Source organism: Vulpes lagopus, chromosome 18 (assembly GCF_018345385.1).
Source record: "Vulpes lagopus strain Blue_001 chromosome 18, ASM1834538v1, whole genome shotgun sequence".
Taxonomy (NCBI): Eukaryota; Metazoa; Chordata; class Mammalia; order Carnivora; family Canidae; genus Vulpes; species Vulpes lagopus.
The window spans coordinates 26038907-26054130 of NC_054841.1; the positions used below are offsets into that span (position 1 = coordinate 26038907).

The 15224-nt window shown below is 52.5% G+C and overlaps 2 protein-coding genes across 13 annotated transcripts in view; one reads left to right on the forward strand and one right to left on the reverse strand.

The window, feature by feature from the left end:
* NOL4L (nucleolar protein 4 like) overlaps positions 1-6358 on the forward strand; it is a 131007-nt gene extending 124649 nt beyond the window's left edge. For 9 of the 11 annotated variants that reach the window (XM_041732839.1, XM_041732835.1, XM_041732837.1 and 6 more), the window contains one exon: positions 1776-6356. In XM_041732839.1, coding sequence (XP_041588773.1) covers positions 1776-1996 — 221 coding nt within the window. In that variant the 3' untranslated portion in view covers positions 1997-6356. Of the gene's footprint in view, positions 1-1775 lie in introns of all 11 variants that reach the window. The other 2 variants (XR_005984412.1, XM_041732831.1) reach the window with 2 other exon arrangements.
* Positions 6359-10317: 3959 nt separating this feature from the next.
* The window catches only part of ASXL1 (ASXL transcriptional regulator 1), an 80419-nt gene continuing 75512 nt past the window's right edge, over positions 10318-15224 (reverse strand). For both annotated transcript variants that reach the window (XM_041732486.1, XM_041732485.1), the window contains one exon: positions 10318-15166. In XM_041732486.1, the coding sequence (XP_041588420.1) occupies positions 12245-15166 (2922 nt within the window). In that variant the 3' untranslated portion in view covers positions 10318-12244. The remainder of the gene's footprint in view (positions 15167-15224) is intronic.

A 15224-nucleotide genomic window follows, 5' to 3' on the forward strand; every position in this document is an offset into this window, starting at 1 on the left:
TTGAAGTCCATGTGCTCTGGTTAGAGAGGAAACAGCCCCTGGGACAGATGGGCCTGTGTCAGACTCCACCCTCCTTCCCCAGTAGTGGGCTGCACCAGCTCCCTTGAGCAGCAATCCAGTTTCCGCAGTTCCTCCTGGCGTGTTCCTTCGAGCCTAGGGGTCTCCAGTGCCTGGAGCTTGCCCATCTCTCTGGGTGTAGCAGCATGAAGAATGCCCCGGTAGCTCCCCTGTAGGTGCAGTGATGAGTGGCGCTGGCTGCTGGAGTCGTGGGGAGCTGGCTGACAACCACAGACAGCCCCCCGTGCCTGCCCACCAGGGTGAGACAGTCCAGTGTGGGGAGACAGCCTCCTGGAGGACGCTCCAGCCCCACACCCCCAGATACGCTCTTCTTTGGCTGTTTGCTGGCTTAACACCTCAAAAGAACGTGTTTCAAATTCCAGGAGCCTCCATGTCTCCTGGGAGCCCATTGATAAAGCCCCAAACCTGTCTGGAAGCCCGTTCCCAGTGGGCCCAGCAGTGCCTGGCCGTGCTGAGGATTTCACAGGCATGGCTCCGTGCCCCCAGCAGCCTCCTCCTGTTCCAAGGCTTAGGGTTGTTGACAGTTGCCTGTGGAGTGGCTGAGTAGGCCCTGAATTCAGGCGAGCCTGATTGCAAAGCCCGCAATGCACTCGTGGAGGGGCCTGGGAAAGGCAAAGAGGAGACAGGGCCTGGTGGTCCCCCGCCACACACACCCCTAGGATGTTTCAAAAGACTTCAGAGGCTCCTTTTTTGCTGCCACCATTCTGAGGACAAAGGGAACTTCTCCAGACTGCCCTCCGCAGTCCTGTCCTGACCACTCTGACCCTCGTGTACCTTCCCCTCACTCAGAAGAAGGGGGGGTTCTGGGTGCTGTGGCTCATCGGAAACAGGCTTAGCACCCACAGCACCTTCTTCCACATGGCACTCCCAGCCCCTCCCCTGCAGGGCATGGTCACCATCCGGCTGGCCTAGCCCCAACCCCTCCCACAGTCAGGCAGGGCACCTGGCCTTTCTTCTCCACCTGGACAGAAGCCCCTCCCTTGTCTGGGCACACACGCAGGTGTTTCTTTTCCTGGTCTCCTGTGCCTTCACTCTGGGCTCCAGGGCTTTCCACACACTCATGCCTCTCAGGGTGTCAGGTGCCTGCTTACTTGCAGCGTCTTGAATACCCTCTCCCTGGACAGTCACCCTATCAGAGGACAAACAGCATGTGGCTGTACGTAGGGCACAGACACCGGCAGCCCTTCTTATGGTCAGGACCACACTTCCTCTCGGCTATCACCATCTCCCATTTGAAGCTCTGCTTTACCACCGCGAGGTGAGTCAGGGATGTGCAGCCTCCTCACCTGGCCACCAGGGCTGGGATGTGTGCCTGCTAGGGGACTGCTGCCTACCTAACAGTCCTCAGAAAGCGGCAGACGTATGAGCAGGGCCCCAGAGCTGGAGTCAGAACCCCACTCTGGCCAAAGCCTGTGCCCTTGCCATGTGCTACCCTGTCCCAAAGGAAGAAGCGCGCACACGTTCACCCCTGGCCTCCAGGCCTCCACAGCTTCCACCTGCCGACAATAAGGCCCCCTTCCTTGCAGGGGTTAATAGAGAACCCCGCGCCTCACCTGCTGGTACCAGACCCCATCCTAGGTGCTAGGACTACCGCCACCGAGAGGCCCCAGCGCCCCCAGACGACGCCCAGGGCGATGGCACCTCCCAGATGCCACGGGAGGTGTCAGCTCCCCTCACCTGTGCTCTTCCCTCCGCAGGGCCCACCGACCTCAGCATGAAAGGCGGGGCCAGCACGGCCTCCAGCACACCCACACCCACGCCCTCCAGCAACAGCACCAGCAGGACCATGCCCGCCGCCCAGCTCAGCCCCACGGAGATCAGTGCTGTGCGGCAGCTCATCGCTGGCTACCGAGAGTCTGCTGCCTTCCTGCTACGCTCCGCGGACGAACTAGAAAACCTCATTTTGCAGCAGAACTGACGCCGCGGCACCCGGAGCGCACTACTCTAGGAAAGGAGGCTGTCCCTGCCCGGCTTCCTGCCTCACCACTTGGTACATTTTGTTTTCTGAACAAGGTGGGATCCAAGAGAGCTGTTTCTAGCCACACGCCAAGCACCTGCGACTTTGGGCACAAGGACACTTTTTTTTTTTGGAATCTCACCACACGGGTGCTCTGACCTGCTTGGAAGAGGCCAATGGGGCAGCTTTGGAAGGGCTGGGGCTCCCCTGACGAGGCGCTGGGGACGCCTGACGAGGCGCTGGGGACGCAGCTCTATTTAGAATCATCTTCGTGGACCCTGATGTTAGAATCCCACCCCCAGATAATTACCTTTCAAGTCTTAGGTGAGCAGAATTGCATATTTATTGAGAAAAACAAAGTGGACCCTTTCTTCCTCTCCCCTTAGTAATTTATTTTTCTGAAAATGGATTTTGTGTTTGTACAGATTGCCAGTCTGTGTCTGTCTGATCAGAAGGATGTATCCCTGTGACCTAACATTCCATATCACTACACTGGCGCGGGCTGGGGGCCGGCAGGGCGGGGTGCGGTGGGGCGGGCGCGGGCGCGGGCTGGCCGTCCTTCCCAGCGCCCAGCACCGCCACCGCCGCGCCGGAGGACCTCACCCACACCCAATGCAAAGCAAAGACAAACAAAAATGGCTCCCCCACCCCCATTCCACAGAAGCCCGAGTCACACGGCCACCTGTCTTCTACCTCACACTCCAGCGTGGGCTTTTCCCAAGATGTGCCCTGAGCCCGTTCTGAATGACTCTCTCCCGACTCCCCCACACAGTGTGTCTGCCTGGGAGGTAAGTCCAGAGGGCTGGCCAGGAGCTGGAGCCCAGAGGGCTCTGACCCTCATGAGCAGCGGCTCTCGGCGCCCTGGCCCCGGCCCTCCTGGCTGCTTACCAGGACACAGTGCCAGGGGACAGCAGCTGGTCCGCGGGGCCCTTGCCCTCACCTGTCCCCCACCCCAGGGAGCCTGGTCTGAACACCTCTCCACACAGGCCCAGGGCCCTCAGATGCCTGCCGGGAAGGGCCCCCAGCTGTCGGGCAGCCACCAAATAGGAAAAGCAGCTGTGAGCCCCTGGTGGGACTGCAGCTCCTGTCCCCTGCCCCCTGCGGTTGGAGTAAAGGGACCTTCAGTAGAAGTGGAGAAGCCACTTGGGCTCTGCTAGGACCTGCCCTTCTGGAGGGGCCAGTCCTGAAGAAACCTATAATCCCTGGAGTGTGAAAAAGGGCAAAAAGAAAAGGCTGGCCTGGTTTCCTTCCTCCCCAATAGGCACTTCCTCTTGCTCAGTGCAATACCTACCAGTGCTGCTAAAACCAGGGATTCACCCAGACCTCAGAAGGCCCATGGGGCCTCTCCATGCAACACTCCGTAGCCATGGCAGCAGCTCTCTGCTGCCCGCCCCTGCCCCATGCTGGCAGAAGCCCTCTGTTGCCTTTCCTCCCTCAGAGCAAAGAGGCCCCAGGGGAGCCCCGGCTGCGTGGATCCTAGGACAGCCACGGCCACTCGGCCCCAGAGCAGGTACCCCTCCCAAACGAGCTTTCTGCAGCTTCCTGCCTCCCTCACCACCCTCAGGAGGGCCTGGGAGGGGCTCCTGCGGATGCCCCACCCCGCCTCCATCCACGCCCCATCTGCGGGCCCTGGAGCCAGAGCTCTGAAAGGTAGGGTGCCGCACCTCGTGCTTACTTCCAGCCCCTAGTAGTTGGGGTGGTCTTTCCTCTCTCAAGTGGCCTCCAATACCCCACCCAGCCACACCACCTCTGCCTTCCATCTGACCAATCTCCAGGCCTCCGGTCAGGGCCAGGACACCCAAGACTCCCCCTTAGCACAGCACAAGCTCCCGTGCCCAAGGCCTGTCACCCCACCGCTGCCATCCACAAGTCCAGCCCCCACCTGCTCAGTGCTACAACCGGATGGTTCAACTTGTGTAAATATTTATTTTTGTGTGTGAACAATACTACAAAGTAATCAGTAGGTCTTTTGCAAAATGTTACCCCAGGCAATTTGTGAGAATCTTAAAAACTGGCAGAGACAATCGCCTTAGAATTCTTGATACCAATTGCTTGTCATTACCCCTCCCAGAGGCAGGCCCCAGGCCAGGCACGGATGCTGTGCTTTCCTCACAGACAGGAGAGAGGAGGGTTTGGGAGGGGCTACTGCCACCACCCACAAGCAAGAGATTACAGGTAAAGATCAGGAGAAGCCACAGTGTGAAGTCCCACTTTTCTGAGCTGACCACCTCAGCCTGCCTTAGCGTGGGGTGGGAGCTCAGGCGCACTGGTGTGAGAGGAAAGCCACATGGGCCGGGGCTCCTTGCAGCCCCTCCAGGACAAGTGGATTGTGTCACAGTGACCCCACTTGGGTGGACTCCTTGCCTGTGAAGCTACACCCGAAACCCTGGTGACGGCAGAATCAGGAGCAAGTCGCTATGTGGAAACAGGACTCCATTAGCTAGTTCAGTCAGGGAACTTGTTGTGTTTTGCTTTTGTTTTCAAAGATGCAGCTTTCAACCCCTCCCCACTCCTCCTGACTTGGGGAGCACCAAAGAGCTGGTTCTGGTGGACCTGGCTCACTGCTGTCCCACCCTCACCCTCACCCCAGGGACTGCCTTCTCCCAAAGGGAACTTCCAACACCCTGCCCTGCAGCCATTCATTTGAAATTCTTTTAGAGGGCCTCAGGGTACACATTCATCACTGGGGATCCCTAAGCTAAAAGGCACTTCCAGAGTAGAACACACCAATTCCAGAGTCTTTGCAGGGGGCTAATTCCAGCAGAAGAGTAGAATCAGGAGGAATGGGAATTTGGTCTTTGTGGGAGACCTCTAGTAGACCAGTAATGGTGTGACCCGTCTGAAATTCATTTACCGTCACCTCCAGTACAGTTGATACCCAAGGACAGCGTGGAGGGGAAGGGGGACAGGAGAGGGCTCGCAAGGTTTTCAAGGATTTTAAACAGGTGGAACCCAGCCATCCCTATTCCCAAGGGCCACTTATGACTCCAGGGGTGGTTACAGGATTAACTACCAGTTCATTTTCAAAATGCTGCTTTGAACTCAGAGGGTTGATACTTTTAATTTGTAATTTTTTGTAAAACTTTTTACAAGATAGTAAAGTATTTCACCAGAATACCAGTTTCAATCCGTCCATGGTCTGATTTTTATATAATTTAGTGGTGCTTTAGAAACTTTGTTTTTGTTGTTTCTGAGCTAAACAGCTCAATCCTTTTTCGCCTGTATCTACCTAAGACCAATGTGAACCTTTGTATTTTTGCTCCTAATTTTGGACTCAGTGAAAGTGTACTGTTTACATGTACAGATGCCCCAGTCCCCGTGTGTTCTGCAAGACTCGCTCGAGGAGGAAGGTGCACCTCAGTAAGCTCATCTGCTTAGCAAAGCCACAAAACAAAAACCTCTCTTTTTACCTATGTTTCCACCTAAAAATGAAAACGAAAACCCTACACCATGTAGAACTCAAGATTTGCTGAAAAATACTTTTCTAAGCTCAGAAGCATCTCCGTGCAGCAGACAGCCCACATGCCTCTGTCGTGTGGTCTGTCAGGAGCAGGGGTCAGAGCGGAGCTGGTACACACCTGCAGGGACATGGGGTGCTCACTCAGGCAGGGCCTTGCGGCAGTTCCTGCGGGCATCTCCCAGCAGCCTGGCAATGGGGAGGTCAGGGGGACTCGCATGACCTTCAGGGTCAAGCCGCCCAGGATTTAGGGTTGAGCGTGAGCACCTTATCTGAGATGAGGTTTTGCGATGTTCCAGTGCAGACGATACCAGCACTCCTCCACCCCTAGAGGCAGCTCTTCGGAGCAGGGCAGGGGGCTCCAGCCCGCCAGCATATGGCACTTCAGGCAAACTGTGGATGGCACCAACTTTTAAAGGTGACTCTTTATTACTTAATCAACGGCTACATCTCTAAATTATATTTTTACAGATATGCACCTATGCAACTTAACGTGGCTCTTCTAAGCAGGTGAGGACTTCCTCCTCAATGCTCTATAAAAATTATTTGTGTTCTATATAGTGAGTTTTTTCCAGTAAATGTGGCTTAATATTTTAATTCTTAGAATGTGTCTTCTCTATGTGATGCAACTAAATTCTGTTTTGTTTGTGGAATGACTCTAGCACAGGCCAAGTCCCTCTCCCTCACTTAACAAAAGACCAATGAGCTGTTAATCGAGCTGTTATCTCCATGGTATTACTTGCTAAATGCACTGATTTCATAAGTATGTGGAATCCTTTTTCTTTTGAGTCTGTATATCATATATAAGACTGAATCTACTTAATAAACACTGAATAACAAACGTGATGCTTCATTCCCGTGTCCTCTCAACAGCCCCACCAGCCAGCTATCTTCCCTGCAGATCTATTTACGGTGGCACTGACCCTGCCACTCTGCCAGTAGACCACCTTTCTGAGCCAGCGCGCTAGCCCACCACAGAAGGCCCTCAGAAAACTTTTCTCAAATGACGACACCCAGTCCATTAGAAAGAGAAGGAAACGAACCTTTGCCGGTACTCATAGTCAGGTGGCAGGTGCAGGTGGCATCTTCCCAGGGGTGCCCACTGCTGCCCCTGCAGACGCACACCCTCCCTGCTCCAGCACGCAGCTCCTCACCCCATTCAAATCAGGCTCACACAGACCGGCCCCTGGCCCCTAAGTGCTGGCTTGGGAGACAGGTCCTTAACCTTCACACTCAATGTTCCGTTTGACCCAAAACTCCTGAACCCACCTAGGGGGAATAAGGGCTGTTGGCTTGTGCACGGACCTTTTTTCATCCTACATATATCATTTAGGCTAAACCTTGAGGAAAGTTGAGGAAAACTTACAGGAATATGGCAGGAAGCAAATCTGTCATGAGTTTAAAAGCAATTCTGCGAATTACAAGCATAAATGTTAGCTTTACTATTAAAACGGTACGCGTGTGTGCACTGTGTGTACAGATACACAGACACACACTACACGTTAGTTTATTTTATTTTTTTTAAAGATTTATTTATTTATGATAGAGAGAGAGAGAGAGAGAGAAGCAGAGACACAGGCAGAGGGAGAAGCAGGCTCCATGCCGGGAGCCCAATGTGGGACTTGATCCCGGGAATCTAGGATCGCGCCCTGGGCCAAAGGCAGGCGCCAAACCACTGAGCCACCCAGGGATCCCCTACAGAGAAGTTTTTTAAACATTTATTTTTCTAAGGGCAGAAGGGTCTTTTTAAAACTGAAATTCTGGGCAGCCCTGGTGGCGCAGCGGTTTAGTGCCACCTACAGCCCAGGGTGTGATCCTGGAGACCCAGGATCAAGTCCCACATCGGGCTCCTTATAGGGAGCCTGCTTCTCCCTCTGCCTGTGTCTCTGCCTCTCTCTGTGTGTGTCTCTCATGAATAAATAAAATCTTTAAAAATAAATTAATTAAATAAATAAATAAAACTGAAATTCTGTACAATACCCAAATAGATAAAACAGATAAAAAGAAAGGGGAGATAGTTTGAAGCCACCACACCCAGGGAACCCAGTGTGGGGCAAAGGTTCATAAGAGTAGCAGGGACCCTAAAAACCAAAGACAGCAGCTACGCACCTTTCCTCACACAACATAGGGACCAAGGACACCAATGCCTCAGTGATACCCTGACAACGCCTGTCCTACCAAAAGTACTACTGCTAACAATCACGAGGGACCATGAGACCCCCACAACCTGGGACAACGTATCTGAAGCCCAGACCTGCTGCACGTGGACCATGCTGGCTGGCCAGGAAAGCACTTACCTCCAGATGAAGCACTGCAGCTCCACCGGACCAAGACCGAAGCACTGGCATGGAAGAGGAGGAAGAGACATCACTCAAGGGCAGAGCAGTGTTGCTTGATCCCCCCCTAGCTTCTTTAAATGGGTCCCCAGGACCACTGTTAACAGTGTATAGGACAACATCCAATAGGAATGCCCCCAACAGAACAGTGAACTAAAACATTCAGTGATGAAACAGGCAAAACTCCTTTTACTCAGGGAGAGGAAGGGGGGAACAGGAACATAAGCGAATTTTAAAATTATGAAGAAGGGATTATGCTAAGCGAATTAAGTCAGTCAGAGAAAGACAATTATACGATTTCACTCATGTAGAATTTGAGAAACAAAACAATCATAGGGGAAGAGAGGGAAAAATAAAACAAGATGAAATCAGAGTGGGAGACAAACCATAACAGACTCTTAACTCTAGGAAACAAACTAAGGGTTGCAGGAGGGGATAGGGGTGGGCGGATGGGGTAACCCGGTGACAACGGGGCATTAAAGAGCACACGTGATGTAATAAGCAGCGGGTGTTGTATGCAACTGATGAATCACTGTCTTTCAAAACTCGACCTTTTAGACTAATATATTCTATGCTAACTGAATTTAAATAAAAGTAATTATGATGCACTAGCGAAGCCCAGTTTACCAAAAACCTAAGAATCCTTTACAAAGTCCTCTCTCCCCTCCTTGATCTTTTGTATAAACCCAGATTTTATTAGTTTTATTACCAGTCAGTGGGATCTTAAATGAGGGGTCCCAGCTGCCTAAGGTACAGATGAGCCCTCTGAAATAGTTTGCACAACTTAGTGTGGATGCGCATTCCTGGGGGAGAGGGTCTGAAGTTTCCGCTGGGTTCTCCCAAGGAGTTTGTGTTCCCAGAAGAGTTATGAGCCACTGACTGCACAAACAGCTGTCTCTTTGTCACTCTTATTTTATTTTTTAAAATTTTTTTATTTTTCTTATTTTCCTTATAGAGCTTTCATCTACATCTTTTGGTAGCTAGTCCAGGCTTTCAAACTGATGCATGGAAACAAGAGGAAGCATGGGGCACTGTCAACACTTGGTTCCAAGCATTAGTCTCCAAGGTCACAAAGGTCACTTTCCCCATCCGTTTAGATGGTACCTGCACATAAGGGCAACATAGCTGATGCCACCTCCTCTCGGGAGGCAAGCAGGCAGATGCTTTGATCCCGAGGCCCCTGATTATCAGCGGGCTACTCTATTAAGCACACGCCACACACCCGTTAAGCAGGATCTGACTTCCTTAAGAACAGGATGGGCATAAAACAGTCTTGATGTTCACAAGGCCAATAAAAAAAAAAATCCTTTTCATATTCTGAAATGTTATTAGGTTTCCTCATCCTTGAGATTATGAGTAAAACAGTCTCCCCTGCCAGGAACTCAGTCTCTAAACTTAGGACCACATATTCAACAACTGTAGTGTGAGACCAAAAACCAGATGTCTGGTGAGAGGCCCACTTCCCCACAGGCCCCCTGTGGGGCGAGGGTCAGGCAGGTGGCAGGAGCCACAATATCTACTCCAAGTCCAGGCAGCTACTGTCCTGGCTGGGTGCAAGCTAACAGTCTGGAGCACCTCCTGTGCACCAGGCGCTAATGAATCCCCATTCAGAGATGGAGGTGCCAGCAGAGAGACTGGCTTGCCTGGGCCACAGAGCTGGTAGGAAGTAGGGCCTGCACGCAAAATCTGCCATCCGCTGCTGCCTCCTTGACAAGATTCAATTGCAACATTGGGTCCCAGCCCTGGATTCTAATGCATTCTAAGCTCCTGCAGATGCACATGAAGTGAGCGAACGGACTGTGCCATGACGGCACAAAAATACAGACACAGCGTCCCCACTCGGAGGCTGCCCTGTCACCACAGAGCCATCTAACCAAACCTCTCCAGCTGTACTTCCATCAACAGCAGCAGGACAGAAGGGCATTATCCCACCACAGATAAAGCCTACTTTCACCCATTCACAGGAAACAAGTTAACAGATACAGATTTTAATGAATCTGTACTTCCACCATGTTTTACCTTTGGCTTATTTTCATGCTAAGGTAGTTCCTGATAAGCACAGAATCATGCATGTAGTTACTTCAGAGAAGTCCGGGGATTGCAGGCTGTCACCCTCAGTGCAGAGAGGCACTTGTGTTTACAGGGGTTTTAAGGTTGGAATTGGTCACCACCCCCACAGATCACCTGCCATCAGGAATCTCTTTGGCAGGGTGTCTCACTAGGGTGGCTGGGAGGAGCACCTTCACCACTCTCATTAAGATTTCTTTCAGTCCATACCATCACACTCAGAGTCTAGAGACCAGCGGAAAAAACAGCAAGTCAGGCTTTTAGCACTAACCTCACAGAAGAAGAGCTTCCAGACCAAGGACAGAGGCTCTGGAGCTAAGGTGAAGTGAGCCGGTGTTTGCTCCTGCAGCGCCCCTTCTGTATTCCTGGCCTTCTTTCCCAGTTCAGCTGGGCGGCCACACAAGACGACGGAGACCACAAGCGCAGGCTGTACAGGTTTATTTTTCCGAAACCACAAGAGACATACAAGAGCAGTGCTTTCCCTGGGCAGCCCCAAGGAACAGACCAGTTTCTGCCTATAGCCTACAGGCCGCCAAAGGTCACAGCAGAAGATCACACACACCTGGGCCTCTGCTCCCGGTCTTTGGTAAACAGATTATTAAAGTTGACAACTTGGACTTGACCAATACTGCATTTACATCACTACGTGACTGCCACCTTCTCACGCTTTAGATGACAAAAATGCCACAGTGGATGAGGTGGGGTGGGACGGGGGTCTTTTGGGTGAAACTTGCTGAGGTCACACCAATTTTCTACTTCACACAGAAGCACTCATACAGGGAGATGGAAATCAAACGAGGGCTCTCAACTCTGCCACGAGTGGAGGGGTAAGAAGGTGGGGAGCAAGGCGAGGGAAGATAACTATAGAGATGTCTACGTGCTGGGAGTGTGTAGTGAGAGAAGCAGGCAACAGGTGTGGCTTTCTGCCCCAACCTGCTATCAAAAGAACACCAAATGGTCCCAGGTATTGAAGGTGGTAACCCTGGAGCCACATCTGGAATGCCTGCTTGGGGCTGCCCAGGGCACTCACCCTTGACTTCAGAGCACTTAACACTGGTGGCGGTGATTTATCACATATGGCAGCGAGAAGCCAGTGGAAGGTCAGAAGAGAAGAGACATGAGGTGAGACACATCTGCTCAGCAGAGCGCAGGTGGGCTGGCTGTGGTTCTACGGGCCACAGCAGGTCCATTGGGCAACCAGGACAGGGCACTGGGCCACGTTGGCAGATCCCAAGTCAGTTGCTGCACCCTCCTGTCGGGTGGTGGCTCTGACTCAGGCAGAGAAGCACACCACTTTAATGCGATGTTGCCGGAGACGAATAATAAGGGAGAGACACTCGTGTTCTCTGTACAATACATCCATTTACAGAATCGGCCAGTACTGTGTACAACATATAAATACATGATAAAACATTAGAGGTGCATAGAGCATACTTACAGAAGCCAAAAAGTTCACTTTATACATCCAAGGATAAAGAGTTAAAAATATAAAAATAAGAAACACACACTGCTTTGAAATGTAAAATGACTTTCACATACACAGGTGCGTGGAGATGCCCACTCCCACTGAGTCCAAAGTGACAGGGAGGGTGTCAAGCAGAGGAATTCACCTGCCAAACATCTGGACATCTGACTTACAAGGTCTACAGATGGCATTTTAAGAGGAAAGACAACCCTATGCCCAACCCCATTGTCCAAGCAAGTCTATTCAAGGTTTCAAAAGCTCCTGCGGGCCAGTGAATGGTACCGAGACAGGAAAGTCCCAAATTTGCTTCAGCAACAGAAACAAAGGTCAAACTGGCTCCTGTCAAATAGCAAGTGACTGAACTGTGCCCCTGAGGTGAGCAGGTGCTTGGGCCCCCTGGTGGGCACTGCTGGGAGTTACTTTAACCCTGTGAGGGCTTCCCCAGCCATGAACTCCCCCAGGCGGAGCAGCAGAAGGGAAGATGGCAGGGAGGGGGCAGTGGAAGACTGGCAGGTCTACTCAGTTCACGTAGGTTAGTTCCCCTGATGGAGAACACAACCTTCTTTCTTCAGTTGCAAGTCCCTCTGGGTGTCAAGGTAGGCTCCCCACGCCATACCAGGCTCTGTCGGCATGAGAGCTCAAGCTGGCCAGCCGGCCTTGGGCAGCCTAATGAGTTGCCAGGCAGGAAACCCTTCCAGCAAGACCAGAAGAGTTGGTGAGTGACAGAGGGGCTTTAGCACTACAAATTTTAGGGAAGGGCAAGAGTGCTCTTGCTTAGAGAAACAGAGTCTATTATATCAATGATATTCTGTATACAGGTATAAGATCAATCATTATCAAAATACACACACTAAATATACAACTTTTCCCATGGCCATAATTTATTATCTCACCACAAGGCACAATACACAGAGCTTTGAGGGTCCAATACAGTCATCGTGACAGAACGCACCACAGCCCTGACACATGATCATGGCTTTCAGGCTGCACGCACACTGGAGTGAGATGCTTTCCACCGTGCTGCTGTCGGTGAACATCTGCAAGGAAAGTGATGCGCTGTGGCTCGCACCAAAGTTTGCTTTGTGGCTCAGCTGCACCACACTTCCAGCAAGGCCTTTGGGAAAGGTGGGGGAGCTGGAGGCATAATTAAAGCTGGTGGAACTTAGCTGGAGTTTGGAAAGCTTCCCATAAAATGCCTGTTTGATATTGAGTTGGGAGGGGATGGAGGAAGGCTCCAGAGGCTGACCAGGCCCTTTCCCAGGCTCTCGGGGTAATTTCCAGAAGGGCAGATCAAGGACAAAGGGCATCCCTTGCAAGTGATCCACTAACTCCCGTGGACCAGGACCAGTGGCGTTTCTGTTCTCTGCATTTGCCTTGAGAGGACCCCCCTCAAAAGTCTTCTCGCTCTTGATGCTGCCAACAGAGACAGACGGTGGCTTTGGAGCCCAGTCTTTGGTGGTCTGTACCCCACCAGACACAGAGTTTTTGCTTGGCCCCAACTTCCTACTGGGAAAACTGCGAGGGGCATCAGCAGGCAGTGGTGTTGGCTCCATAGGTCTGGGGCACTGAAGGGCTGCAGCCTCATTCCTAGGGCCAAAGAGCTTCTTCCCTTGGCCTCCAGTACTGTTCTGATTACCCAGGGCCCGACCTGTCTGATCAGGATCCAAGGAGATAGCATTTGGAGAAGAGAAACAAGGGTCTCTCGAGGTAGTGAGATTTCCTGGGCTTTTGCCTGGGGCAGCATTTGAATTACTGCGCTGGGATGCATCAACGGCTTCCTTCTGATCTTCCAAACTAACAGTAGAGAATCGCTCTTTGGAATCCACTTCTTCTACTTTTCCAGAGGCAGTCGTCAGCTCTGTCACTGGAAATAGGGAGTCTAGACTTGGGACTGTCTTGGAAATCTTCTGGGGTGCTCCAGGAGCATGGGTGGGCTCTAGCCTGGCAAGACTGGTGCTTGCTTCATGGCTGTCAGGTAAAAGAGGCTCCTTTGAAGCTCTTATAGCACGGGGGCTGCTCCTGCCAACTGCACAACTGTTTTCTGCAGAATCCTGCAAAGCTCCTGCTCCCAGGGAGCCGCCAAGGCTCTGCTCTTTCATAAGTGGGAGTCCTGGGGATTCAGGTTTGCCGCTGCCTTGGGCTGGAGGAAGAACTTTCTCTAGGGGCAAGTTACCCTGCAGCAACTGCATCACGAGTGGGTTAGTGGCCTCCAATGAGGACCCAGCCCTGCCCAGCGACATAAGCCTTGGCTGGTACTCAGTACTAGCCAGCAGCAGGGAATCTGGAATCTTTTGGGGGACTGCACATACACGAGACACCCAGCTCTGAGGAGTAGCAAGGTTGTCTGTCCTTGTAACCAGACTCCGGTCACCGTTCACTTTGGAGAGTGAGGCAGAGGGGTTCCAATTGCGTTTCTCATCTGTGTCTGCCACCAAGGCTCTCTTTACCATGGTGGCCTCACTGGGGTCGGCCTCGCTGCTGTCCTCAGAGAGCTGGCCTTCAAAGTCAGAGGCCGTGTCTGTAGACTCACCATGAGGACTCAGTGCTTCAGAGTCTCCATTGATTTTCAACTTTTCACCTTCCACTGGTTTGCGGTCACTGCCGGCACGGTCAGTGCACCCTCGAGATGGCACTGTCCAGAGCAAAGGGAAGTGGTTGGGGGGATCTAGCCCTTCCCCAGCTGTCAACTCCCCAGGTAATGCAGGAATGAGGGGGGCAGCTTTCTCCCACTCTTCCACAGCCTGGGGCTCAACAGATGGGACAAGTTCCCTAGAGTCTGGTTCAGGCTGTCCCACTGCCTCATGCTTTGACAGGCCAGGCACCCAAGGAGCAGCACCATCAGAGACTAGGGCCTCAGTTGTCAAGTCTTCTTGTCTAGTAGCACTTTCCCTTGTGGGTGAGGATGAATCACCAAGTCCTAATTCCTCATCATACTGTCTATCCTGCAGGCAATTAGCCAATGGTGATTCACTGGCAGAATTGGGAGTCACATTCACAGGATCCTTCATGCTGGGGTTACTGTCTCGGTCTAGAGCCTGGCCAGGTCCTCCTTCCAATACAACATCCCCCACTAGAGATTGCACAGGACCACTCTCCGCGGAAAGAGAGGGTCCTCGATCCTCATCATCGCTTTCCCAGGAAGTGGTACCAGACTCACGTTCAGTTCTAACATCTAAATGCAACGGAGGTTGCTCAACTAATCTCTCTGGGGCTGGGGTTTGGGAGGACAGTAGGGGCAAAGCCTGGCAAGGCTTGTCCCCAGTGGGAGCAATGGGGAGTTGGGAGGCCCCAACTTCCAGCCCACTTGTGAGGACATCTGGAACCCTCTGCAGGGGGCAGCTCTCCTCCTTTCTGAGAGCAATCAGTTCCTCTCTTTTGGCTCTGGACACAGCAGTCCCAGCCTGGATATGCTCCCCATTCAGAGGACAAGACGGCAGTAGTTGTGTTCGCTGTAGATCTGACGCACGCTCTCCAGGGGTGTCCGGGGCTCCACTGGGCTCAGGGTGGCCACAGGCCTCACCACCATCACCACTGCCGCCGCCTCTGCCACCTCCCTCATCGGTGGCCCCGCCGCCACCTCCACCCGGGCCACCCCCCCCTCCGATGGCAGTGGTGGCCGCCTCTCGATGACAGTGGTGGCCTCTCGCCCCTCGGACTTGCAGAGCACGGGCTTTAATGTCTGCGAGGGTCCTGGCACCAGTCCAGCCCCGGCAGGAGGACTCCGTGATGGGGACGATGCGGGGGCATATCTGGTAAGTGGGCTGACCTTTAACCACCCAGGGTGGTTTGATACGTGAAAGTTGAATCTGCAAGAGAAGAATTGGAAAACAATTTTAATTGACTGGGTGATCTGACATAAGAACT